The sequence below is a fragment of the Lissotriton vulgaris genome, chromosome 4_1, assembly GCF_964263255.1.
Source record: "Lissotriton vulgaris chromosome 4_1, aLisVul1.2, whole genome shotgun sequence".
Lineage (NCBI taxonomy): Eukaryota > Metazoa > Chordata > Amphibia > Caudata > Salamandridae > Lissotriton > Lissotriton vulgaris.
In genome coordinates, this window is record NC_141691.1 from 1725833100 (window position 1) to 1725859565 (window position 26466).

At 43.0% G+C, this 26466-nt stretch overlaps 1 protein-coding gene across 1 annotated transcript; it reads left to right on the forward strand.

Moving 5' to 3' along the window:
- The first annotated feature begins 1902 nt into the window (after positions 1–1902).
- Positions 1903–22434, forward strand: TP53INP1 (tumor protein p53 inducible nuclear protein 1). Its single transcript, XM_086966018.1, has 4 exons — positions 1903–2185; positions 8152–8413; positions 11561–11906; positions 21512–22434. Exons 2-4 carry the CDS (start codon positions 8188–8190, stop codon positions 21759–21761), a joined length of 822 nt encoding a protein of 273 aa, XP_086822144.1. The 5' UTR covers positions 1903–2185; positions 8152–8187; the 3' UTR covers positions 21762–22434.
- Positions 22435–26466: the final 4032 nt, after the last annotated feature.

Genomic DNA, 26466 nt, shown 5'->3' on the forward strand with positions numbered 1-26466 from the left:
GAATGGTATAGAGTAGAATTGCATGAAGTGGATTAAAGTGGCAGAGTGGGGTGGTGTGGTGTAGAGTCTTGTGTGTTGCAAAGTGGAGTGTCAAAGTAGAGTGGCCTAGAGTGAAGTGGTACAGAGTGGAGTAGCACAGAAATGAGTGGTGTAGGGTCAAGTAGCGTAAAGTGAATTGGTGTAGAGTACACTGATGTAGAGTGGACAGGACAAGCATAGAGTCTTGTAGAATGGAGTAGCATAGAGTGGAAGCGCACTGGCATTACAGACAACACATTTTCAATTGAAATTACCATTTTCAATTGAAATTACCATTACATTTGTGCTTTCCTAATACTGATCGAGGCTGAAATTTTTGCACAGTTCATTTAAAAACATTTAAATGTAGTTGTGTGCTAGACAATATAATATTCCACAGCTTTCCTCTCACAAGGGAACCCAGCAGGATTGACACATAAATCCTGTCACTTTGAAGTCAGAGAAAGAAAAGTAAAACACCAAGATCCCTCGGAAGACAGAGCCTGACATTTGATTTCTGTCTTTGAATACACAGCAAATGTGACAAGATAAAAACAAAATCTAAAGGCCTGTTCACAGAAAGTGAGCGCTTGTGGAAGAATACAAGGAGCGATGTTAAACTGGCAATGCGCCACAGGAGTGAAAAAGACATGCTGGACAGCCTAAAACAAATAAAGCCAGCAAACAGAAAGCAAGCAAATGTGCGAGTTCAAACAACAAAGCCAATTATAAAGAATGGCTGACTCCATTCCCAGGGAAGCTTTCACAATGCCCCCAAAGTATTTTTGTAAATATCCAGTAGTCTTCGATTTAAAAAAAAAAGTTCTTGAGAAGCAAGAACAGAAGGCAATCAATCAAAAGAGAAGTAAAGTGGCAAGGACAGACACAACATTGACAAGTTGTAACGCATATAAAAAGTAGGCAAATCATAGGGGCAGGGAAAGCCAATTAACAGAAAGCAGTGAGCAATTGTTGAGCCACAATATGTAGACTTCGACTTAATTAATACATCTTTCAGTCTCCAGAAGATATCCTACCGACCGAGTTTACAGAAAGTGTAACATACAAATAGGTTGGTTTACTTTTAAGGGGTTAACCATTCAATAAAACATCAAAAAAACTGTCAGTTTTGTACGCCAGTGTTTTTACCAACAGTTCCAAGGTAGTCTCTCAGCTGACAGTAAGAACGCTGCCACTACCATAGGACACTCGTCCTGAATGTCAGAACCTCATTTTACTCAAACTTTCAAGTAAAAATGCATGTTCTGGGTTTTTGGAGTCCCGTATAGTATGAATTGTATCCAATGACATGTACTGCATTAAGGCATGGCCCAAGTTTCAAATCACAAGAGGCTCTGAAAAGTTCTCTAAAAAGTACTATTCTGACACATAACTTGCATTCACCGAGAAACCACTGCTCGGTTTTTAGGAGTAAAAAAATTACCATTCGAAAGGCGACACAAGAGCATCATGTTTCAGTCGAGTTTCTCTCTAGGGATTTTAACAGTCCCTGCTATGCGTTGTGTTGCCTGGACTTGTCTGAACCGGATTAACGCATGAATATTTAGAGTGCATCCCAGCTCATACTGGGAGGAGTCCAGCCAAAATAGCTACGCGTCAGAAGGAGTAAATTGAATCCATTTGTCTAAATCGGTCTGCAATATGAAATGGGAGGTTCTTTGTGCCTGACTGTAATATGGCGAACAGTATGACGCAGGTATCGCGCAACAGGTGCCCATTGGTCTCCAGAAATCTTCCCCCTGCTGTCTGTCTTCCCCGAACCCACCAAGAAGTCACGTGCCTCGGCGACAGCTTCTGCCAACTTCAAGTCCGACCTCCCAAGTCTGCTCCCATTGGCGGGCGGCGCTCGTCTCTCTATGACGTCTCCTCGATCAGCTGTTGAAAACTGTTTTCTGACAACAACAAAAGAATCAGTTGGGACCCGAAGTCTGAAAGATCAGACTCGAATAAAGAGACGAAGCGAGCGCAAGCTCCACGGTACGGGCCCAACGGCTGGGACAAGAAGGAACCGCGCGACACCCAAGTCACCCTCGATGCAAACATTCAGCGGTCCACATCTACCTCAAACCCCAAACGGGCAGAGCCCACCCTGGGGACACACACTGTGATCTGGAATAGCAACGGTTATTTTCAAAAGAGGGTTCAGGTGAGTGAGGGTCTTAATTTTTTTTAAAAGCTTTGGTGGTTTATAAAAGTACTCATCTCCGAAAAACAAGTCATCCATACATGGATGAAAGGCCATACGGCCTATGGCTGAGAAGGGAAACAAAAGGCAAGACTACCGGAGATGTTGCCTGTCACTCCCTTCTCAACTGTTGAGAGGTGAACAGACGAGACAGGTTCCTCGATCCCTCAACTCCGCTTAAGCCCTCCCGGATGCTACTGCTTCTAGACCCGGAGGGCGTTGTCACGCAGATTTGAAACAGACGCTTGGAAGCGGCTGATGGAAAGTGTCTCTTCCGTTTGTGATTCATGGACGGTTACCAGAGTAAAGGCGGCGATAGAACTAGTCCGGGGTGAGGTAGTCGTGCAGTGTGCTGTCGGTCGTCCTAGAGCTTGTGGGTGCGCAGTATGCTGCAACCGTCCGGGGGATCCCCTGCCTGCTCAGCTCCTGGTGACGTTCAGAGCCGGTGTCGGGTTACCGCACCGGCTGCAGCTTCTGTTTACAAGTTTAGCCACGCCCATATCCCGCCCGAAGCCACGCCCAGACCCGACGCTCCACGTAAAGCCACGCCCCTTGCAGGGACAACGAGGAGGTGACTGTTACCAAGGACATACACACCCTAAGGCAATGTAAAGCGGCCAGATCCGCCTTACCGGAATACATTTGCAAGTTAAATGTCCTGTGTGATTTGGAGTAAATAATAGGGCTCGTCCTCTGTGCTACCGATTGCTACAGCGCATAACGTGTACCGGTATTCATTTACGGAAGGCCAGGGCTTTAAGTGGGATGAAAAAACCTTCAGTCTCTTAACTTTGCTAAGGTTCTGTGTTGACTTCCCACTGATGTGTTCCTGGAATCCTGGTACATACTTGAGTTTTCTTGTCCAGTCTAGAGCATTCCTTTTGAAATTAGTTTTCTTCATTCCTTGCAGAGTTGTGAATTTTGACACGTCCATTGATGCCAATTTGCTTCACAGTGGTTGTGAAGCAAGTAAGAATAAACGCCGATAACCTTGCCATCAAGTTGTTTTTCAACTGTTGTAGCGCGCAGACGCTACAACAGTGTAACAACATAGCTTTTCATCACGGGATTCTTCTGATATCGATACCAAACAATAGTATCTCCGCATATGTGAGATGGCGGAACACAGCTTTTCACTTAAAAAAAAAAAGTTTTAAAAACTATGCAACTTACTGCTCATAGTACAATTGTCCGATACCTAAAACTGTAATAAAAAAAAGAAGCCGGAATGTTGCCTTTGCGTTCAAATACTATTAGATGTTGCAAAACGACCCTGCTCCTTTAAGAATCTTGGAAAGCTGCTTTGATCCACGGTGTCCAGCGGGGGCGCCAGTTAGTCAAACTGTCTTTTTCCGCTCTGTGAGAGTCACACAGCTCCGCTTTCTTTGAAGCTAAATTTGGATACCAAAAACTATCTGTGGTTTTTTGTATCCGTTCTTATTTTTGTTGCGTTGTTTACCATTTGTATGCGCATGTTTTTTCAGTTAGGGTGTTTAATCTCAATTTTGTCGGAAGCAACAATGGCAGCTCTTTTTAAAAAATGTCCATCCTTTAGGGGAGAAATGTCAAGGAATGACCCTCATGTTTGTTTCTTTTTCTTCTTGACTCTCACTCTACCAAGGACTACAACATCTGCATGAAGATGTCATACAGGATTGAGAGGGTCAGGCATGTTGTCCGCCTTAGTGCTAAAAGGGCGAGATTGGTAGAAAAGATTGACTCTTTTTGCATGTACCTCAGAGGGAAAGTGTCCAGCTCTCACTCCTATGATTCTGCTTCTGCCACCCCCGGAGATGATTAGGCAGCATCTTGAAGTCATAGGTGCTCTCATTCCAGGTCACAAGGCATTTCACAACAGTTCAGTGTAGAGTAATTTCCATATCTCAACGCTGGGGTTTGAGTACTCGGATGAGAGACATTTCAATATGGGGTGCTCCCCTCTGCCAGAGTGTCTCCTTCCTGGACTAGAGCTGGGTTGCAATCTTCCCACACTTGGGAGTGAATCGTAGAACCTTTTTATTTACCTCCAGTGGCTGCTGTTCCTACAGATGATGAAAATGATGATCAACCATCACTGCATGTGGACCCAGGTACTCCACAAGTGGGCTCAACCTCCTTCGAAACAGTCTCAAGTTCCATAGGAATCTACCTTATATTCTGCCTTGTTAGAAGGTAGGCAAGTGGGCAGAGAAGAGTCCTCTGCTCCTAACTACTATCACAAGAGAATTGACCTGAGCTGGACAGAGGGTTCCATCATAGAGGGCATAGTAATCACTCCCACTCCTTGGAGGTGCAGAATAGCTCCTCAGTATTCAAACGCCAACTCTTCAGTATGGTGTGAAATACCACCAGCTACCCCTTAATTTATTCTGTCAAGGGTTTCTCCAATTGTTTACCTCTTCTCCTTCCATGAACAATCAAATAGGCTACGAGAAAGTTCGGTATTCAGTGTCTCCTAAATGTAAATGTAAATGTATTGGCATTTATATAGCGCACTACTTACCCGTAGGGTCCCAAGGCGCTTCGACCGCTGCGAAACCCTTCCTGGCTTCCCTGAGAGATGGTCCCTTAATGGGTATCTCCAGGGTGAGACCAGGCATCCCCGGCGGTCTGGTGGGGCCGTTAGTGAAAATGAGGCAAGCTAATGCCTAGAGTTGCCGAGTGTGATCGCTGATCAGAGTGGGCACCGAGGCGTGAGAATTATCGAGTCCGCTGACCCTGGTCCAGAAACCTGCCGCGCCGGGAATCGAACCCTGGTCCTGGGCCGTCCTCTGCTCTCGGGTCTGCCGCCTCTAACCAGTGAGCCACACTACTTCACTGGTAACCAGGTAATTTCTTTTACTATTCAAATTAAACCTCAGGTGTGACCCATTTCTTTCTATCTTCTGCAAAATATGATGGACACTTGCAAATCGTTCCTCTGTAATTCCAATGAAAAGGTGATTGGAGAAGACATTCAGGTCTATGGATCTGGATCAAAAGTGCTTAGGGGGTATTGTAATTGCAGATTCCTTGGTGTGGTAGCTGCAGTGAAGAAATAGTGTAATGCTGCAGGTTCAACATCTTTAAAGCCACAGGAGAAACACAGCAGAAGATAGGACTCTATGATAGCTGCTTTTGGGATACCATGAGCTAATTTCTTACAATCCTCCTGAAAGAAAATAGAGTTTCTAGAGATTGTAAAGGAATGAATGATCACCTCCGATAGTTTGTTGTATCTTGGGAAATTGCAGGCTTCGCAAGTGTTGATATCTGCCATGGGATTTTATTAGCCATTCATCTCAGATCAGACATAAGCCTTTAATGCCACATGCTCAAAAGGAGAAGCTTGAGTTTGCCCTTAAGTGGTTTGTTCTTGTTTGGGTCACAAGCTGATGAGATTAAAAAGTCATAATGGAGGGGGATACTGTTATCCCTTGATGTTTACAAGCGCACCTACCCTTAGCTGCTCAGCCAGAATGAATGTGAATACTGCGTGTAATGTTAGAATGCCTTATGAGTGAGAGAGTGGAATGTTGGTGTGCCTGCTTGTGTGGAGAGAATGATAGTTGAAAAGAGTGGGCTGAGCAGAAACCATGCAGCTCCTGGTAGTACCTTCTTATGACCTTCCTAAGATGGAATATACCTCCTGGCTACCTCTGGTCATTCTGTGGAATTTACCTTACAACAGATACCTTAACACACAAGAAGTGAGTTCTGTAACGATAGCGCCGAGACACCCGTACGGGTATTTGCGCGCTTTAAAAATTGCATAAAATAAAATAAATAAAAAGTCTGTTGGGTTGGAAAGAATTTCTTGTGTACAACTCAGAGGAGTTTCAAACAGTTAACACTGGAATATCACTTTCTGAAAGAGACAATTTCAGGAACAAAATGAACAATAGCCTTTTCAGTGACAAAAGTCCACACATGGCAGATGATCTAGTCAGCAGCCTTCTGCTGCCAGAGAGTTCCTGGCGAAGCAGTGGTTCTCTTTCCCTGCCCCCTTTCTACACCTCGGTGTAAGGAATGATTTAAAACTATCCCTTTGCCCGGCAAGAGATTACAAAGGACAAGTGGATACTAGCTATTGTTTAGAATGGGTACAAAATCAAGTTTTCTAGTTCTCCCCCCTAATTCCACTGAAGGGGATGAACTTTGCAGTTCTACACTGCTGGTTCAAGAATCCTAATGACTGCTGCAGACCCAAGCATTTGCAATGCAATAGGTCTTGCATTTACGTGAAACCTATTGCATTGCAAATGGTGGGCATCACAGACAACGGGAGGGCAGGCATGGGGGAGAAGACACGGACAGTCCGTTGGAGGTGACAAATGAAGAGGAGGCAGTACTAAGGAGGGACTAACAAGCCTACTTATGAATCAGAAGTCAGCATTTAGGACAGAAAATAATACAAGCCAATGGCAAATATGGGCGGAGAGTGGGCGGGCTTCCATACGCAACTCCTCCACAACAAGTCTCTCAGAGCAGCGCATGCGCGCTGGCTCTAGCTTTAGGCTCGACCTAAAAAGCAATGTAGCTTGTTCCAAAACATCTGTGGACAAGAGATGTCTGCCCCCTTTGTTTGCTAATTAAAAGACGGGACCCAAGCAGGAATTTTGTCGTATTGTAAACCGCAAAATGCAGAACTGATGGGTTAAGAAGAAGAAATTCACAATGATCATACCTTCCCACGTTTACAGGAAGGTGATTGGATGTGTGCTTTAGGTCTTCAAGGTGCTCAATTTCATCAACCCATTTGTTCCAACCGCAAAAACCTCTTACTTTTTCAAGATGAGAAAGGAACAGTGCTAGTATATGGTCTATCAGATAGACTAAAGTCAGCCCCAGAGCTTTTTTTGAGGTTCTTGGCAGTAGTACCAGCTTTTCTGTACAAGAAAGGAGTGTTCATTTACCTTGATTTAGACACTTGACTAATGAAAGCATCTTATATATATATATATATATATATTTATAGATGGGTGCTGTATCTGAAATAAGTTGGTTGCCTCTGTAGTTTGTGCCAGATTTTTATTCTCCTTACTTGACCCGACTTTGTTTATTTTGTAAGGCTTGGCGTGTGTGTTCATTTTAAACTTTCAGTCACCCAATAGTGATTATGAATGGCTGTGTTTTAAGAAATGTGCACTCATAAACAGAATTTATTTGTAGTATAGTCTCAGTATGACATTATGCAAAAGTGTTGTCACAGTACATTGCCCAGCAGCAATGTCGAGGGGTAAACCGACTGAAATTCAACACAACAACTCTAGGCTAACATGAAGAAACCTCGATAACTTCCAAGGAAAATGGAAAAGTGACAGGTGAATGGAAGATAGTGCCAGTGGCGTAGCAAGGTCAGGTGGTACCCAGGGCAGGCATTTTCCTGTCACCACAGGCTTCACAAAATCACAAAAATATGTGTTTAAAACACATCTTTTTGCCATTTTGTCAACCCCCCCTCAATGATGACACGTCACCCCGGCTTGAAAAAATGGCAAAAATATGTGTTTAAAACACATCTTTTTGCCATTTTGTCACCCCCCTCAGTGATGACACCTGGGGCGGCCCACACCCACTGCACCCCCCTTCCTACGCCACTGGATAGCACAGCAATTTTCCAAGGTCGCATTCAAACACCGTAGAAAAATTGGTACTTTATCGCCAACAAAGCCAATAGAATCCAGTCAAGAAGAATTTTCAGTAAAGATAGCATCCTTCAAAACTGCTTTCTCTCCCAACATTTGAGTGACTTAACTACTAAGAAAAACGTCTTGAATTATATGACTTGTAGTTTCATCCTTGTATTTTAACTACTTAGTTAAATGATATAAGCACCCATTTTGCTTTAATTTGCGTGGCCACATTCTATGCAATTAAATCTTGCTTGTTTTTATTATTCACTACCAATTGAAACAGGTTGTTAATGACTTCTTAATTTCTTGCAGGTGTTTATATTCCGTACCCGAACCTGGAGCACATCTATGCACTTTAACCTTGTGTTTTTGCCACTTGGTTCATATCTGCGTCTGGGATATCACGGTCTCTGGAACGGGAGATCCAGAGTTTTCTGCCAAAGTTTTCATCTTGCCTTAACAATGTTTCAGAGACTTAATAATATGTTTATGGGAGAAGATGAAAATGTATCAAGCCAAGAGCCAGAATTCAGCGAAAAGGAAGATGATGAATGGATTCTAGTGGATTTTATAGGTAAGCTTTGCAAAGCAACCTTCTGCTTCAGTAGTGATGCTTCATTGATGCAACTGCTATGATATGACTCTAATGTAAGGGGTTAGGACTCGAGGGATATTCCTGAATACGTCCTTCTTTGCACCCCTCCGATCAAGAAACCTTCTGAACTTTCCCACAATTCTTCCAGTGTGGGATCCTCAAGGAAAACTAAAAATCGGTCTTCCTGTGCATCTACAAATTTAACTTGAAGAGCGACCTTTATTGTTGCCAATCTTCCAACCCACCCAGTCCTCGATCTTTAAGACTTACTTCCTCGGAGCAATACAATATTTTCTACAGCATGTTGGTTCTTTTGATCCCGCAATCTTTCACCGCCATGGCCATATTATTTTTATATATCTACCAAAGTGTTTCTCTACCATGTCTTCTTTTGAGGTCTTTTCCTTTAAGGGTGCTAAGACTATTTTGGATGTTTAATGTGGTCGTATGTTTCACATCAAATCATCTCCTCTGCTTTTTATTTGTTTAAGGTAGAAATGCATCTGCTTCTGTGGGAGACCCTTCATTTCGAGGTGCGATGTTTGTTTTTAATCCTATTTTGCTAGGCGATATATTGTGCTAAATTCTCGGGGTTTATGCTCTGGAAAGAACAATGATATAATTTGTAGGGTTTAAGAACTTCGGGGCTTATATTTATCCTTTAATGGGCTGTACTCCATTCCACAAGGTTAGTGGAGGGATGTACTCCTCTACGCTGGCAGACTACAGCTCACCGTAGTTCGAGTTCTCTGTCTGCAAGGTGAAGATCTCTGTGCCTTGAGCGGAGTCCTCTGAAGGCACTGAGGCTTTGCTGTGCAGGTGCCATGTTCAATGCAGGAATAGAAAATGAAAACAAATGTAGGCAGATCTGCCCTGAACAGTTAAGATGGTATGAGCAATCAGTGGCGGCTGATACATTTTAAAAAATGGTGGTGGGGGCACACAAAAATTATAAGAAAACGTTTAAAAATAAAACTTACCTTGAATGATGATCTGCAGCACACGTTTGACCGCAAACACTCTCAAAGTTCCTCCGGCCTCGCACTGCTTGCCGGAGTGTACCATCAAGCCAATACAAGCACTGCTTTCTTGCTGCTTACAATGCTAAACAGCAGAAGAGCACTGTTAGGATTGGCTGGGGCAGGCAAACACAGTGCTCTGTTGGACACCAATGGGTCTGTGCCTCTGCTTCTCAGCTGCCTTTCAGCTGATGATTGCAGAAGGCTGAACTACGGTATGTCAGGCTGCCCGCAGCAAAAACACCGGCCAATCTGACATGCACAGTTCCGTAGAGACAGCTCCAGGTCGTCCCACTGGACTGCTGTGATGCAGTGGGGAGGTCAGGGGGTCAACAACCCTACGTCCCTATGGATGAACCGCCCCTGTGAGGTACTTTGACTGACGGCCTGTTGTCAGCCAGGCTGCTAGTCTCCGGCTTCTAATGGCTGAGCCAGAAGGGGCTCCTCTGGCAGAAACAACGGTTCCCCCATTAAAGTGGGTAGACCGGGTGTTTGACAGCCATGATAATGTTTGTGGCAAAGTTTGTTTGTGGCAAAGTACCTTGTTTAATAAACTAACTAAGGTCATTTGTTCCTGTCCTAGAGATTCACGGGGCAGCACAAAGGGCCCTGCAAAATTCCTTTTCCAAACATACTTCGGATGCAAACCTAAGCGGATGTTTATTTGTCAAAAGAGCAGCTTAAAACTTGCTAACTTGATGCCTGGCTTAATTTATACAGTCTTTATCCTTCCAGCTTTCTTTGCTTCATATTCCTTTTGCTACCACGACTTGGGAATGAAAAACAGCCAGAATTAGGGGGGGGGGGGGGGTGCAAGTTACTCGTTACTTTCAGGTATAGTGTTGGGTCAGGACCAAAAATGATTTACATATCATTGGTTCCCATTGTAATGGCACTTACAAGCAACCAAATGACGGAATGTAGTACTAGAATTTGATTTGAATATTTACATCTATCACTTTTTGTGGTCTCAGTTACGAAAAGTAACTTGTGATTCTCTATTTGGCCTTTGATTTGAATTAACCGAGCTCCAACGCAGATCCCTTTCGCTCACATTTAGAGATTGTGACAAGGCGAACCAACCCTTCGTACTTCTATGGTCGATGAGCATGCTATTAGGTCTGCTTATGACGCCTCTTATTCAAGCAACTGTAGACAAGTGTGTTTGTTGTGTGCACTGTATAAATCACCGTAGCAAAGTCTCTCTTCTGTTACTAAAACCCGTCCTCAATCATTAAGGCATTCTCATGGTTCTTCAAGTGGGCGTTTCCTCCTCCTTTCTCACCCCCTTTCAGAAGTGTGCGGTAAAGGTGTGGTGTGTAGGGGGAGGCATAGCTGTGGGCATACATTACATCTTGTGGCCTCGTAGCTTGTGTGTGTGTCGAGGCAGAGTAATGTCCTGCCTCAAGTTGTTTTGAGCAGGGCATCCTATGGCGTTAGGGTACAGGAGTGCACCTTGGTCATTGTTTTTCTTTTTCCACTGTTGTATTTGACTTTGTAAAAATGCTCTTTATCCGCTACCCTTCTCACTCCAAATAACTGACTAATATCCACCACTCAAATTACTTTCATATTTCACTATACTAATTCAGCATTAATCCTTTATGGGTTTCCGGAGTAGCGTGCTTCAAGATTCTGCTATCTTTCCGAATCCAAATAACTGACTAACCTATAACTGACTAACCTATCCACCACTTAAAATGTACTTGCATGTTTCACTATACTAATTCAACACTAATCCTCTATGGGTGCCGGATTAGCGTGCTAGTCTCCGAAAAAGTGCCCAGACGCCTCGTCAGGGGTAGTAAGCGCTATATAAAGGCAATTACAATACAATACAATACTCAAGTAATTCTTGGTGTCTGTGTTGGCTCTGTACCAGCTATTAACCATTGCCCTTTCCTAAACTGCACATGATCCTTGTGTTGTACAATTTGTCCTGAAACGGGCCTGTTGATGAAGCTTGTGTGTACTTTTGTATTGGCACTGTACTTTTGTAATTGTGTTGTTTGTTTCCTCCCTCCCTCATCTTTTTTGTTTCTGCTGGAAAACCCTAAAACATTTTCATCTGGACTGTTGTGGCGACATGAACAATGTCACTTGGTAGATACTTGCACTCATTGCGCAACAGAGGAAGCGGAAATTGAATCCTCATCCACTGCTGACTTTACACCCATATTTTCCTGTTCATCATCGTTCGAGTGCCTGGCCGATGCCACTGAATCCTGCTTTATCCAGTTTGAACACTGCCCTCTGGAGGAGAGCTGGTTTGTTACCCCTCCTCCATGTTTCACTGCAGGTGGATTAACCACTCTTACGGTGGAGACTAGCCCCATGGAGAACCTTCTGATTGAACATCCCAGCATGTCTGTCTATGCCTTCCCCAAAACTTGCCGCACCGCACAGGAGACGAACTGCGAGCCTGAGTTATGTCCTAAGCCAAGCAAATTGAGGTAATTTCTCCATGTTTATCAAGTGAATATATGATGACATCCCACATTCTTTTTCCCCACAGGGAATCACAATGCGGTCGTTACCACGACTGCGTTGTGAGTCGGCATACCATTACTCCGCAAGTCGGAACCACGACTTGCGGAGGGGGGCGCTGGAAGTTGGAATAGTATAATTTACTATTCCAACTCCAGTCTGTGGGGACACTAGGGAAGGTGTTGGATTTTAAATCCAACACCTCCCCCCCCCCCGAAGCACCCCACCCCCCCTCCGCAAGTCGTGGTTCCGACTTGCGGAGTAATGGTATGCGGAATCACAACACGGCCGTGGTAACGACCGCGTTGAGATTCCCTGCGGGGAAAAAGAATCGCGGTAAACACTGTTTACCTTATCAAGCAATGGCGCAGCGTGTGCCTTGTAATTAAATATTGTTTTCAGTTGCACAGGTATTGTTTTGCTTAGAATATGGTTGGTGTTCTTCCTTCTGCGATGGGCGTCTCATAGTTTGTTGAGTTGTACCTTTTAAGGTGATGTCAGTAGGTGCGAGTCGTTATTTTTTTTAAGGATTCCAGTGTTCTAGGTAGGTTGTGTTTTTATTTATGAGAATTTTGTTCTCAGTGTCATGACAGGATCTTTGCCAAACACCATTGGTTATTAAAGGACATCATATACCTCTTGATATATTTCACCTGTATCTTTAGTTATTATTAAATGTTTTACATGGGCTTTTTTCCAGTCTGCTTCCACCAATGTTCGATTAGGAATTGCGATGCCACTGTTCACCGGTATCGTCAGTACAAAATCAGCCCTATAACATACATTTAAGCCATCACCAATCTTTCCAGACAAAGGCTTAGCGGCATGGCAGCTGTGATGTCAATGTCATACGTCATACGTTCTTATATAGTGCACATGTCACCGTGAGGTCTCCTGATGTGATGAAATACATATGCGATTTCAGTTTATTTTCATGGAGCTGCTCACCCCATACACTAAACCGTGAATTGGTACACTTGTTGCCACTCTTATGGGATGCAACGAACTTGACGAGCACAAGATCTGTCATCTTCATTGTTTCCTGCCAAACGAAGATGCTTATTGCACATGCGTAGCGCCCCCTCAGAGGTCTTGTGTCCATGTAGAAAACAAACTGTCTACATCATGGTTATCCTCGCTTTTCAAGGTTACTTGCTTGCCTGTAACCCATGGACACAAGACCTCTGACGGGGCGCTACGCACGTGCAATAAGCATCTTCGTTTGGCAGGAAACAATGAAGATGACAGATCTTGTGCTCGTCAAGTTCGTTGCATCCATGGGTTACAGGCAAGCCAGTAACCTTGAAAAGCGAAGATAACCATGATGTAGACAGTTTGTTTTCTAGATGAGCTTTAAAATGCAGTCAGCTTTTATATTGAAGTCTTATGGGTGAGAATAATGTAATGGCAGCCAAGAGTTTGTAGCCAGGTTTATTTTATCTATCCATGCAAACAGTACAGATTGGATTTATTCTCTTAATCCTACAGCCATGTTCCTCCAGAACAAAGTTATGTTCTCTCAACATGAGAGCAGCTACAAACTCCTTTGCAAACCACAACGTTTTGATTTAGTAGCTAGGCCCCAGTTGGCCTTTACTGACCTTTAGTCCCCTTTCTCTTAGTCACTATCCTTATTAAATATGCAGACCGAGTGGGGTCCCATAAGTCCCAGATCTGGACTGTCTGTTGCCTTGGATAGTAGTTCTACCCTGCATGTGCAGTGAAGTCCATTAATTAATCCGTAAGCACTGTGTTTTAGTTGAGACCTAAGTGTGAGGCACATCTTGTTTCTTGTTCCTATTTTTCAGGAGCGGTCTTTATTTTAGGCCTAAATTGGCATTTTACCCTTCATCTATATTTACAAATAGTGCACTTCAGTACACTTCCATTTGGATTTGGAAGGTGCACTCCTTTCTTATACAAAACAATCCAGCTATAATGTTTGTATAGTGAAAGAAATGGTGCACCACTTTTGGTGCAACACTCAAACGGATCATTCTCCAATCTTAGTGGTACTTAAGGGTCACACAAAGCCATTATGATCAGGTGTGTTTGAGAAATAAATTTTCTTTCTTTAACCGGTGTCGGTCCATATCGGTTTTCCGAATGGGGTGAGCTACTTTGCATCTCGAAGCATATAGTGCCTAGACACAATTGTTCCTTGAAGAGGCCATGAAAATACAGATAATACCACTGTACTTCATTTTGTCTGGAGTGTGGCTTTTCTTACATACATGTTAATTTGGCTGCTATTACTGTCTCTACCATGATGTCCTCCTTCACCAGCCTTTTCACTTTTTATGATCTACTTTTTAGAGGATATTAATGTCCACCCGCTGTATGAAGGCCGACCCCCTCCCACCCCCCATGGGGTTCTGAATGTTGTCTTTTCTTAATTGATTGGCTCTCCATTTGATCTGATGTATATAGATGTGATACTGCCATCTCTCCCACACATAATATTAACACCAACATCTGCACTCGGAAGTAGCACAGCAAAACAATCCAGATTACCATGATGTGCCCAACATAAGTGAAAGTGTCAACAGCCCCCACAGTCGCCCACAAAAAGAAAAAAATACCAACACTGCCGAACACATAAAATACTCTCCCTGGTCTTTAATGCTATACCAAGGTAAAAAGTAAATGGTATACAGGTTCGCTTTAGAGTTGATCCTGGCATCCAGAGTAGACATGACTTTAGGTCTTACTGGATGGAGTACGTGGCATAAGAACAAGTACTTCACTGGTACACTAAAAAGTCATCACAGGCACAAGGCCTATGGCAAGCGAAACCAGCAGGACTGCTTTGATTTAGCCAATCTCCCTACCACAGAAGTTGCAAAGAGTGGGCGCTTTCTCTGTTTTACATTCATACTTGCCCATGACTGACCTAATTTCCAGGTGACCTCTTCTCCTGGAAGTACTTTACCATCATCGTGACGGAGAGCTTTTCATCGATTCTCTGTCAGGAACATCAAACCAAACATTGCAGTACCACAACATCTGTGGGTGTCTCTAGGAAATATTCCCCTCCTGACACCTCTCAAACTTTACCAGGACAATCCTTCATACTCACTTAGATACTCAGTTTAAGCCCACTTGCTTAACAGGTTTTTATATAGGCGTTTGGGTAAGCATTGTACCAGGTTATAGACAGAAACTTGATTAGAGTATTTTGGAAAGTTCCTGCATGAACATTCTGCAATGTCCTAGAACAATGAAGAGTCTGACAGCTGACCCTTCCTTTTGGAAGTTCATATGAAACCGATTTCCTAATCTATATCCTCTAGGAGAGGTTTCACGGAACCTACAGGTGAAAAGGGCACCCAATTACTACCCCTGTCCAACCAAAATCATTAGAAACGTGAAACTTCTCTTTGTTAATAAGAATACAAGTAGCATTTAACCAACTCATTTGTGAATTAATGTTTTCATTCATCAAATGAACCCGTCTATTGAGGCCTACAAACATGTAGTTGCTTAACTTTCAGCCTTTCCTTTGTTAGTGTTTGCAAGGGTGTTCTTTATGCCACTGATACCCATATTATAGTTCAGACAATGTTGTTAGGGTGCTTACTCAGTGTGCTGACAATAGTGTGGATGCAGCTCGAGGGTGCTGCCAATAGGGGGTCAATGGATCACGATGGAAGTCGAAGTGAGCATATTGAGCCTCAGTTGTTATTTAAGAGTAGATTTTAAATGCACTGTTGGTCTTTCTAAGTGACGATGTCCCCTTAGAGCTAAAAAGCTACCTGGGAAACCCAGAACATCAGCAATAAACCAATGTAAAACCAAAACTGTTTACTGAGCTCTTTGAAACTGACACGATAACGATGGTTAAGTATGTTAGCATCTGTCTTTGCCCTAACCAAAGCCCTATGGTCGGGCTAGAACGCTTGCAGCCTGCCCCTTCTTTTTCAGGGCTGTCGCTCTCAACAGGGGCGGCCTTAGGCACATGCAAGCTGTGCACCTGCACAGGGCCACCAAACCCCAGGGGCCACCACGCCAATATATATCCTTAATATAATAATCCTCTGAGGATGGATACATATTTGCATGGCGGCCCCTGGCAGAGATTTGGCGGCTTCCGGCTCTGTTCCACTTCCAAACACCCCCCGCCCCCTCCCCTCTTCACTGGCCTCCGCGCTCCGCCCCGCCCCGCCCGGACCCCCTCTTCCGGGGCCCCCTACCTACGGCCCCTGCCCAGGGCCGCCATGAGCCTAGAGCCGCCCCTGCTCTCAACTGGGCCATGGATTTCCAATCTCTTCCCCCAGAAACTTTGAGCTAAACATTTCTCATCCTGTAAGGCCCCTCTTTCTTCTTTCTCCACTCCTGCCCATCCTTTTGTATCCTCCCAACCTCCATGTTTATCCTTGCTCCTCGGGCACTCATCTCTTTGGTACAGCAGGCAAGACTACAAACCAGTTGACCAAGAGGGCTCATAGCATGATGTCATAGTGCTTATGAGGCTGCTGAACATACACGGCAACCACCCTTTATTGGCTGCCTTTGGATGAGCTACAGAAAGGTTGCATGCACATTGTATACTCCTACTGCAAGGTGAGTTCTGTGTCTAAAGTGTGCACTCTGTATCTCAGTATTTTCTCCATGGTGTCCTAATGTATGTGAGGCTTCCCTAAGCTAGCACCCCCTCCTTTTAGTTCAACGATTCAGTGAGTCGTTAAGAAATGATGACTTGTTAAGGTGGAAGTCATGAGGAAGAGTCTCTATTATCAACTTTTCTTTTGGCCAGTACAGGGTAAAAATGTCACTTAGATCTGCATGTATTTCTTGAAAAAGAGCTAAGTATGGTCCTTTTTCTAATAACATGAGGGGCTCGCAACGAAAGATTACTCTGCATGCAGAATATACCTGCATCCTGTTATGGCATGAAAGGCGATGGTATGGCCAACCTCTGCATAGCATATCTCGACCCCAATCATCAAAATAATGGTTAATGTGTTCATGTATCGTTTGCTAGTTAAATCCTAGGATATATATATATTTATTTTTTATTTTTTATTTTTAGAGTTTTATATAGCGCGAACTACAACCGAAGATATCCGGTATCAGAGTGCTTTACACGAGCGCCAGTTTCGTTACAGATGGACACATTAATTTTTGTTAGGCACAGGGAGATTGTGATTTGCCCAGAATCCCAGGATGATGAGCTTCAATGCCGAGACTCGAACCTAGTTTCCCAGCTTCAAGGTCAATCGCTCTTAGCCGTAAGGCTACATCCTCATCCTCATATGTGCTGTCTAGTATCTTTTTGTAACGTGGTTCTACTTGACATTGCGAGCCGATCAAGAGACATAACATATTTTTTGCCAGTTTTCGGCACTGGTTACTGGCACCTGGTGATCATTATGGGATCCAGCCACAGTTTATATTCTTTCTGGCTGTGTACAGTTGGAACTGAGGTGGTATAGCAATGAAAGGACAATTACGTAATATCAAGGGATACACTCCAGAAAGTGATTCTGTCTCTGGTGGTCCCGGAATCCCTCATGATGTATTCTCAAAGGTACAGAAACGCCATGAACAACTAGGTGCCATAAGAGGGTGAGCTGTACAAACTAGTGCAGGGTTTCCAATGCACCTGGGGGGGGGCGTGCGAGATAGCATTTCAGGGGGTGTGACAAAGAGGGAAAGTATGTACTTTATGCATAATACAAATCCGGCAAGTCTTTTGTAGGGGGGCGAACATTAATCAAACATTTTCTAGGGATCTGGAATAGAAAAGGCTGGGAACCCCTGTTTTAGGTTCTGTCCTCTAGAAAGAGACCCCCTGAGCAGGGGAGTACGCTTGAGAATCAAGACTTCTGCAGTCGGGGGAACAACCCAGCCCCAGTTTCCACACTCCCATGAATAATGACACCCCATCTAGGCTGATAAGATCACACAATGGTGCCCATTGAACAGGGCATATCCGTTCAGTCCGAGAAAGACTGAGACATAAATCAAACATTTCCTAGGGGTTCGGGGCATAGAAAAGGTTAGGAAACTCTGGACTAGGGGCACATTCAGACGAATGACCTTCATTCAGAGGATGTTTCACAGTGAGTGCTCTTGTGTTCCAACGCTGATTTTTAGGGTGATTGTGCATCTTTTTGGAGACTATTTCCATCTTGGGCCTACGTTGAGCTATTGTGGATGTTAACCATTAAAAATCAATTTCAACACCAGTGCCAAGGCTATCTTATTTGGGGTCAATGTTAGTCACCACGCAAAAAAGTGTGTTTTCTTCAGAGGAGGGCGTGTCGTCTATCTTGGGACAAAAGCTGTCTCCTTGAGAAAATCTCCAATCCAGCAGTGAGACAAATTGCCTCCCTTCTAGGCTACATGGCACTGTGTGATCTACATTTTCACAAATTAAAGTTGCACTTGATCCATTGCAGCAAAGCTACAGGACCAGAGGTGTCCTAAGAGGAGCAACTGGGAAGACTGATTGATCTTAACCTCTGCAGCAAGAAAATCTCTAGCATGGTGTTGCAAGACACAAAGATTTCTCAAGGGAGTTCCCTTGCAGAGAGATCTACCATTGCAGATCAATGTGATGGATTCTGCCCTGTCGGGGCGCTCAAGTACAACATTTGAAAGCGCAGGAACAGTTGACATCCAAGGAAAACTCAAACTACATAAACTGTCTGGACCTGGGAGCCGTCTACCTGTACCCCAAGTCTTTTTTTTTTTTACCATCCCTCAAAAAGGGATCAACAATCCAGGTTCAAAAAGACAGTGCCACTACCATGCTTAACCTGAAAAGAAAAGGAGCACCAGGCGGAGACCACTCTCTGTGGAAGTACAAGCAATCTGGTAATGGGCCTTGGCCAGGGAACTGACAGTAACAACTGTTCATATTCCAGGAAGAATGAGTCCGCAAGGAGACTTTCTCCATCATTATTACAAAGACACTCACAAGTGAGTTCTGGATGACATAGTATTAAAAGACCTCTTCAAAGAATGGGGAACACTTAGACCTCTTTTGAACAGCAAATGCGGACACCCTGGGTCATGACAAATGTATCCAGGCCACCAGAACTGATGTCCTAGGAAATACCCTTTTTACCATATGATCAAGACTGTTTCTTTGTTTTCCACTGATTCTACTAATACCGCCCAGTAATACTGAAATTGCAGAAATATCTAGCAACAATTATAATAATAGCATCATGTTGGGCGAGAAAGTAGGGGTGCCTGACCTTCTGCTATTGTCCATGCTACCTCATGGAGAGATCCATTCAGGACAGATCTACTGGGCAGTCTTCAATGGTAGATTCAAAATCTTACTTTAACATCATTGAATTTGGCAGCATGATTCCTGAAGTCCGACAGTATGGACATTTGGTTCTCCCACCAGCCTGTATGGAGATATTAAGAGATTCAAAGCATTCCTCCACACGACTATGATATTCCATAGAATGGAAATGAAATGCTTCTGGTGCTACGATAATTAACACAATCGAATCACCTTATCTGCTTCATTTCGATCAAACTAAGCTTCAGTTCACATCAACAACGTTTCATCTAGCCCCTACTACTGCCTACAGAAAATGTACAAATTAACTATAATTTTTTTAACATGCTCATCATCCAAGACTTTCTGGAAGGACGTAAAAAATTGTAAACTCAAATTAGACATTCTTCTCAACCATGGGAGTTAAACATTGTTTAATCAAAACTGATTGGCTCCCCCTTTGAACCGATACATGAGGCTACATTGCAGCATCTCTCCTTGAGCTTTGCTAGCTGGCATTATCCCCACTCAGAGAGTGAGCAAGATACAAGCTTTATCGGCAGTAGAGCCCTTCCCTATTTTCACTCTAATATGGTGGTATGAGAAGACATCCTTCATTCCTCCCAAAAGTAATTTCTGGCTATCTCTATCTAACTATTACTCTTGCCTACTTTCTTTCAATGTCGTTCCTCAGGTGCAGAGTGTGCCCTCCATTCACTAGATATGAAGAAGAGGCCTTTGCTTCTACCTAGACAAAACAAAATACCAGAGTAACAAAGTATCTGTTTAGTAACTATGGCTATATCAGACATGGTCTAGCTACAGCCAGGCAATCTATTGCTAGATGGATTAAAGCATCATCACTTTATTCTACCAACTAGCAAACAAACGAATGTCAGGAAATCCTAGGGCACATTCTCCCAGAGGAGAAGAAGCCATGACAGCTTGGATTAGGAATATACCAATTTCTGCCATATGTAAGGCAGCTACATGGAAATTGATCCATCCATTCACAAGACACTGCAGGAAACCCTGAGAAATCTCTTTAAACAGAGAAGCACTATTGTGTCAATCTATACTCTGTCCCCTTAAGATTGATTTTGTTTCTGATTTCTTCTTGCTGCCCAACAGCTACCTTCTGGTTGATAAAATTAGCTTTCAACTTTATTCTAATGTTTATGGCTATCAATGAAGATCCTACAATGCTGAAGGAAGGGTTATTTCATTATTGATAAACGACCCACCAACCTATCCAACTGGGTACGGTTGGGCATTGCAAAACAAATATGGAATCAATTGTATCACCAATGTTACTGTAAAAAAGAACTTGCGCTGTGAGGCAACTGCCAATGCAGTGCATCATGGGCACGGTAAGGTCCTGGACTCTTAAAGAGACAGGACACTTTTTCCTTACCGATCAGGGTAAGACTGTCTGCATTTTTCCTTCTATATCATACATTTTCACACCTTTCTTGTACCTCAGATGCTGAAGTGTACGCACGAACTGCTCATTAAGGTTCATTAGTGGATTTCCAGAAAAAAAGCCCCTGATAGGCTATTACAGGGTGTTGCTCATCATAAGGACAGATTCGCAGTAGCACCCTGTGTGACATTTCAATAGACAATATATTAATGAATAGTGCTCCAGGGTCCACGTGTGCGCAGCAGAGACTTATCCTCAAATGTATGATTTCAAATATGATGCCTACAATGCAGAATTATGACTACAAGTAAGTAACCTTTTTCTGATTTTTCTACTTGTATGTTCACTGTCTGCTTACCGCGACTGCTAGCACCATTTCCTTCAGTGATTTTAACCTTTCTTTAAGGAAAATGTTTGTTATTTTTGTGATATATATATCATTTTTTTGGGGGGGGGGGGGCATTTGCATTGTTTGTCCTGCACTCATTTGTATCTTGTGCAATGAATCTTGACCAAGTATATTTCTTTGGATCCTGGAGACATACATATTACCAGGGTTGTTCAGGATTTTGTTTATTCAGGTTAGCCCAATTTACTGTGCCTCACAAATGTCGTTACGTTTTATAATTTACTGCTGTCCTCTATTGTCTTAGCAGAACATCTCCGGATGCAGTGTGTTCATGCAGCGCACTGATTAATAATCGGGATCTGATGTCCTACATGATCTTACCCAAGTCGATTTTTGTTTAGGCTCATAACACTTAAAATATATTTAAAGATTCCTATTTATTGCATGAAAAAACATAATCACTAGTGATACAAGAGATTGTCAAGATGGTTTAACACGTATTAGCTCTTTTCCTACAGGCAATATTCTTAACATAGTTTCCTTTCTTTCATTTTAGAGTGGATGCAAAAAATGAAATGGGCCAACATATTCGTTGCTATGTTTCAGCTCTTGCTGCTCATCATACCTTTCTGGAACAAGCCAAGAGATTTCATCCCACACAGTGGGCTAAAGAACATAATGAAAGGCCTTATCTGAACAGGAATCACCTACGCCGCCAAAACCTTACTAGGAATTGCCACTCCAGGCAAATCAAGCACAATGGACTGTTTGTTCGCCAGCCTTGCCAGCGTCAGTATAACTATTGAGGATGTGACTATTCTCAAATCTACTATTTTAGATTAATAATTTTTCTAAAAATGTTTTTTCTTTTTTGTGTAGACAATGAAGGTTTTTTCCCAAACCGATGATCCTTTTTGTAAGACACAATCATGAAACGTGTTCTGACACTATTTTGGAAACTATTTAATACTGTGTATCACAAAATGCCTTGCTGTAGATTATAACGACTGTTTAAAATGCATAGTTTCATAAAAATATCCATTATGTATAGTATTTGTATGCATGTGCGTTTTTATCTGTTTTGTTACATACTGTACGAGTGAGTTTTAGATAATGTTTACCTTTTTCTTAAACTGTAGGTAAAAGGTGGAAGGTCTTTGGTTACATTTTTTCTGTAATATTTACAAACTATCAAGTTTAAAGTTATTCTCAGGGTCAATGCAATTCAATTGAACATTGTAAACAGTAATTTTTCTAACTGGTGTGGGTATGAGTTTTTGTAAAGATGAGTAAATGTACTGCACATAATCAAAATTGCAAATGGAATAAGTTGCCAGTGGAATGAATATGTGTGAGTGGATCTTGACCATGTTTTTATCAAACGTTCAGTTAAATTGTTATATGAAGTTGGTATGTCTGTATTTTACGACACAGGTTGTTTATTTTGATACGAATAAATGAGGAATTGGTCACATTGTATTACGGTGTATATAATTGGCATGATACAGATATTAACATACCATAGAGTATTTAATTGATTTAGTTTGGGCAACTTGGCACCGGTACTTTTGTAGCATAAACACATTCTAGAATCACAAAGTACCTTATTCTGCTGATAGCACTTTTTCCTACATGCCAATTTAAATCGCTTTCGACGGACTGGGAGAAGTATTAATCCCCCATGGATTTTGTTCCTCCTCAACTGGATCTAGTCAGCTAATTTCAATGCAAGCTGTAAAGCATTTTAGGCTTTACAATGAAGGCGGGATAAATATTATGAAAAAAAACATGAAGGTTTATTAAAGGTTAAAATCATTAAAGTAGACCAAATAAATTATTAAAATCAGTATATAAGTCAGGACTAAATAAAGCTCAGAATAAAATGCAGGCAATGAATAAGTAGAATCAGATATAGTTATGCTCCAAACTCATAAATCAGTGGTCAGACCGACGTGGTGCTGCACCTTAAATGTCAAGGGAGAAGAGCCCAACACCCCCAAAAACGGGGTTTGTTTCTAATGCATTTTTTTTAAAGAAAGTCCTACATTCAATAGAATTTTGTAAGATTCACACGGATTGAAACAATCAAGTTAAATAAAGAACAATACCGTTTCGGGGAGTTCATATTGGCATAATGCCATTCCCATCCCTAATGCTCTTCAGGCACCTCAATAGTTGGTACAAATGTTGTTACTTAAAATACCAAGGCAGGTTCAAATGAGAATCCGTCATGGTCTAAATAGGTGAGGTATTGGGAAAATTCACTCTCAGTGGAACAGTGTGCTACAGGACTAAGAGTTGAAAAATCAATATGCACCCGGGAAAGTGACATTACATCTCAAAACATTGTTTACTGAGTTGCTTGCACATGAATAGGCTGTATGCCATGTGAAACAGAAGTGAAGAAAATGAATGTGAAATGAATGAATGAAATGAAATGAAATTTATAACGCGCAACTAAGCCCGTGGGCATCAAGGTGCACTGATAGATGGCAGCAAATGCCATTAGCCATTTTTAAATCGAGGCCTACACTAATAAATGTTAAAATAAATGTAATCAGCTTCACATACATGTTGTTTATTATCATGCTAATAACGTAATATGTTAAAACAAAAACCTTGTCACTTCCATGTGGTGGCAGGGCTCAGGAAAACAATTATAATAACTTTTTAAGGTTTCCACAAACCGGTAGAATAGGAGTATTCGCTGTGATGTCAAACCTTAGCCCACAATGCTTCACAACATATCCATCATCTGGTTCGGAAACTGGGACAGTCAGAATTGAAATTATTCTTCAAACATGGAAAAGGTGAATCAGAAGTAAAACAACACTTGGCAAAATAAAAAGATAAGCTGTAGCTGGATGGAATTTTGATGCTTCCTATACTACTGATTTCAAATTCCGTGGTAGAGGCTGTGCAGAATAAGTCTTAAAGGTTTATTTGCTTGGTGTTGTTTACATATTGTTTTGTTAATGGATAGAATACCTTTTAAGTTCTGCATGTAATGTCATTGTCAGTATCCATGGGTACACTTATACTCTGTGTGTACCTTGAGTCTCTCACATATTTGCAATATTTAGTGGCAGACTGTTTTGAAGCCAATACCTTTTATAACTAGAAAGGAAAACACTGGTCAAGGATGGGTTCGAGTGATGCTGAAGTTTCATAGCCTGTGTTGCTGGACTTAAGCTTTGTCATCAATGTAGAAAGCTCCAAAGTTGAATATACAGAATTATCACAATATCAACATTTTTAGGTCTCGCCTGTCGATGCGCATGCGCATCGAGCAAGCGAGACTATGGGGGCTTATCCACTCTTTATCCACTGCAAGGAATCGTGGCGATTCCTTGCAGTGCCCGTGACTTTTAAGCTCAATGCGCATGCGCATTGAGCTTAAAAGCGCGTGCACGTCCGTCTTGTTTTACCCGCTCCGCCCCCTCCCCTTCCCGCCGTGTCGCATTTCTCCTCCCCCCTCCCCTCTCTTCCCTCCGTCTTGTTTGTTTATTTTACCCGCTCCGCCCCCTCCCCTTCCCGCCGTGTCGCATTTCTCCTCCCCCCTCCCCTCTCTTCCCTCCGTCTTGTTACTCAGGAGAGCGAGTCTCCGCTTTTTCACAGTCTTCCAAGCGACTCAGGCGCAACCACATTTCCTTTACTTAATCGCATCTCAGAATAGACGGCCAAACTTGTGTTGTTTAGTAATGTCGTTCTCGACTGCTTTAAGCTGACTCCAGCGGCACAGGCATTTCCGCTCCGAGCTTTTTTTACTATGTTACCGACCCGGGTTGTTTTTGACAGCCTTTGAATTTAGTCTCACCAAGCTCCCAGGTCCGCAGTTGTACATAAATCCAGGCCTGCGGAGCCTGACCTGATTAACACCTGGGCTCTATTTGTTACTTGCCCTAACGTTTACAGTGACTCCTCTGGGCATGATATTACCCATAACTTTCACCAATGCCGTCATTGCCGGCATCCCGGAAAAATTACCGGGTTGCATAGCATGACACGAGCACTCACCTGTGTAACTGCCCAGACCTCTCACATCTTGGCCCTCCAGTCACAAGCATGGTGACCATGGTATTGCTAGGCGGACGGTTCTTAGTTCCACTGTTCCATGTTTATGGTTTAATTAATCCAAAGTTTCCATTCTGGATGTCTTAATGACAGGCACCTCCCCCCCTTCTTTCATTACAGAACCGTTGGAATTATCTTCCCACAATTTGCAAGCAAACTGTCCTGCAATTGTTACTCTTCCATGTAAGTAAGTACCAATGGGCCCGCTATTGAGTAACCCTGTCTATGCTGGCAAGGACATACCAGCAGACGTGTGACTGTTACCTCTCTCCCCACAGGAGCCTCCACAGGCCCACCATTTGGATTGACCTGCGGAGGTTACCCGTCGTTTTCATACATAGTAGGTAGTGTTCACCTTTTCACACTAGTAGCACATAATTTACAACTCCACATTTTTACACCCACTTTCAGAATTATTCCCCAGGTGCTCCTTTCAGTCCTGAAGAAGACCCAGACGCCAGGTGCTCAGACAGTATTAGTTTCATAGTGTAACAGTAGGCAATGCCATTAGAAGGATTTTTGTTTAGATAGGTATTGCAAAGGGTCACTATAGGTATAATGAATACAACTTTCAAAGACATATTGTCCAGAGCTGCCAGGTTTCCCAGGTCCAGGTCCTCACCCTCACTCACCCTCAACTCCTCACCCTCACTCACTCTCACTCACCCTCACCCACACTCACCCTCCCTCAACCCCTCACCCTCACTCACCCTCAACCCCTCACCCTCACCCTCAAACCTTCACACTCAACCCCTCACTCACCCTCACTCTCACTCACCCTCACTCAGCCTCAACTACTCTCTCACCCTCAACCCCTCACCCTAACTCACCCTCACACTCAACACCTCACTCACCCTCACTCACCCTCAACACCTCACCCTCAACCTCAACCCCTCACCCTCACTCACCCTCACTCACCCTCACCCTCACTCACCCTCCCTCTCACTCACCCTCAACCCCTCACCCTCACTCACCCTCACTCACCCTCACCCACCCTCACTCACCCTCAACCCCTCACCCTCACACAGTGCAATAGGTCTCAGACCATTTCAGTTAGAGCTTTAAGAAATGTTTATGGCTTTTTTTATTTGTAATTCTTTAGCATTGGCTACAGGAAACAAAAATGCTAAACATTTACAAAAAAACCCATAAACAATTCTAAAAGCACTAACTCTAATGGTGCGAGACCTATTGCATTTCCAATGCTTGTCTATTTAAACGTACTCTTGCTACTTTTTCAACTAATGTTATTTCGTTGCTGCTAGCTCATGCTCTCCAGCCTCCGTGGGTTGTGCCTTTAGCAGATAGTGTTAGTGGTTGCTTTACATATTCTGTTACCGCATTTTCATTTTGCACTATACTGAGCTTCAAACATCGCTCTTAACAAACCTCTTTCGTTCGTGGTGTTGAAACGTTTTTGTACAATCCCACAGAGCT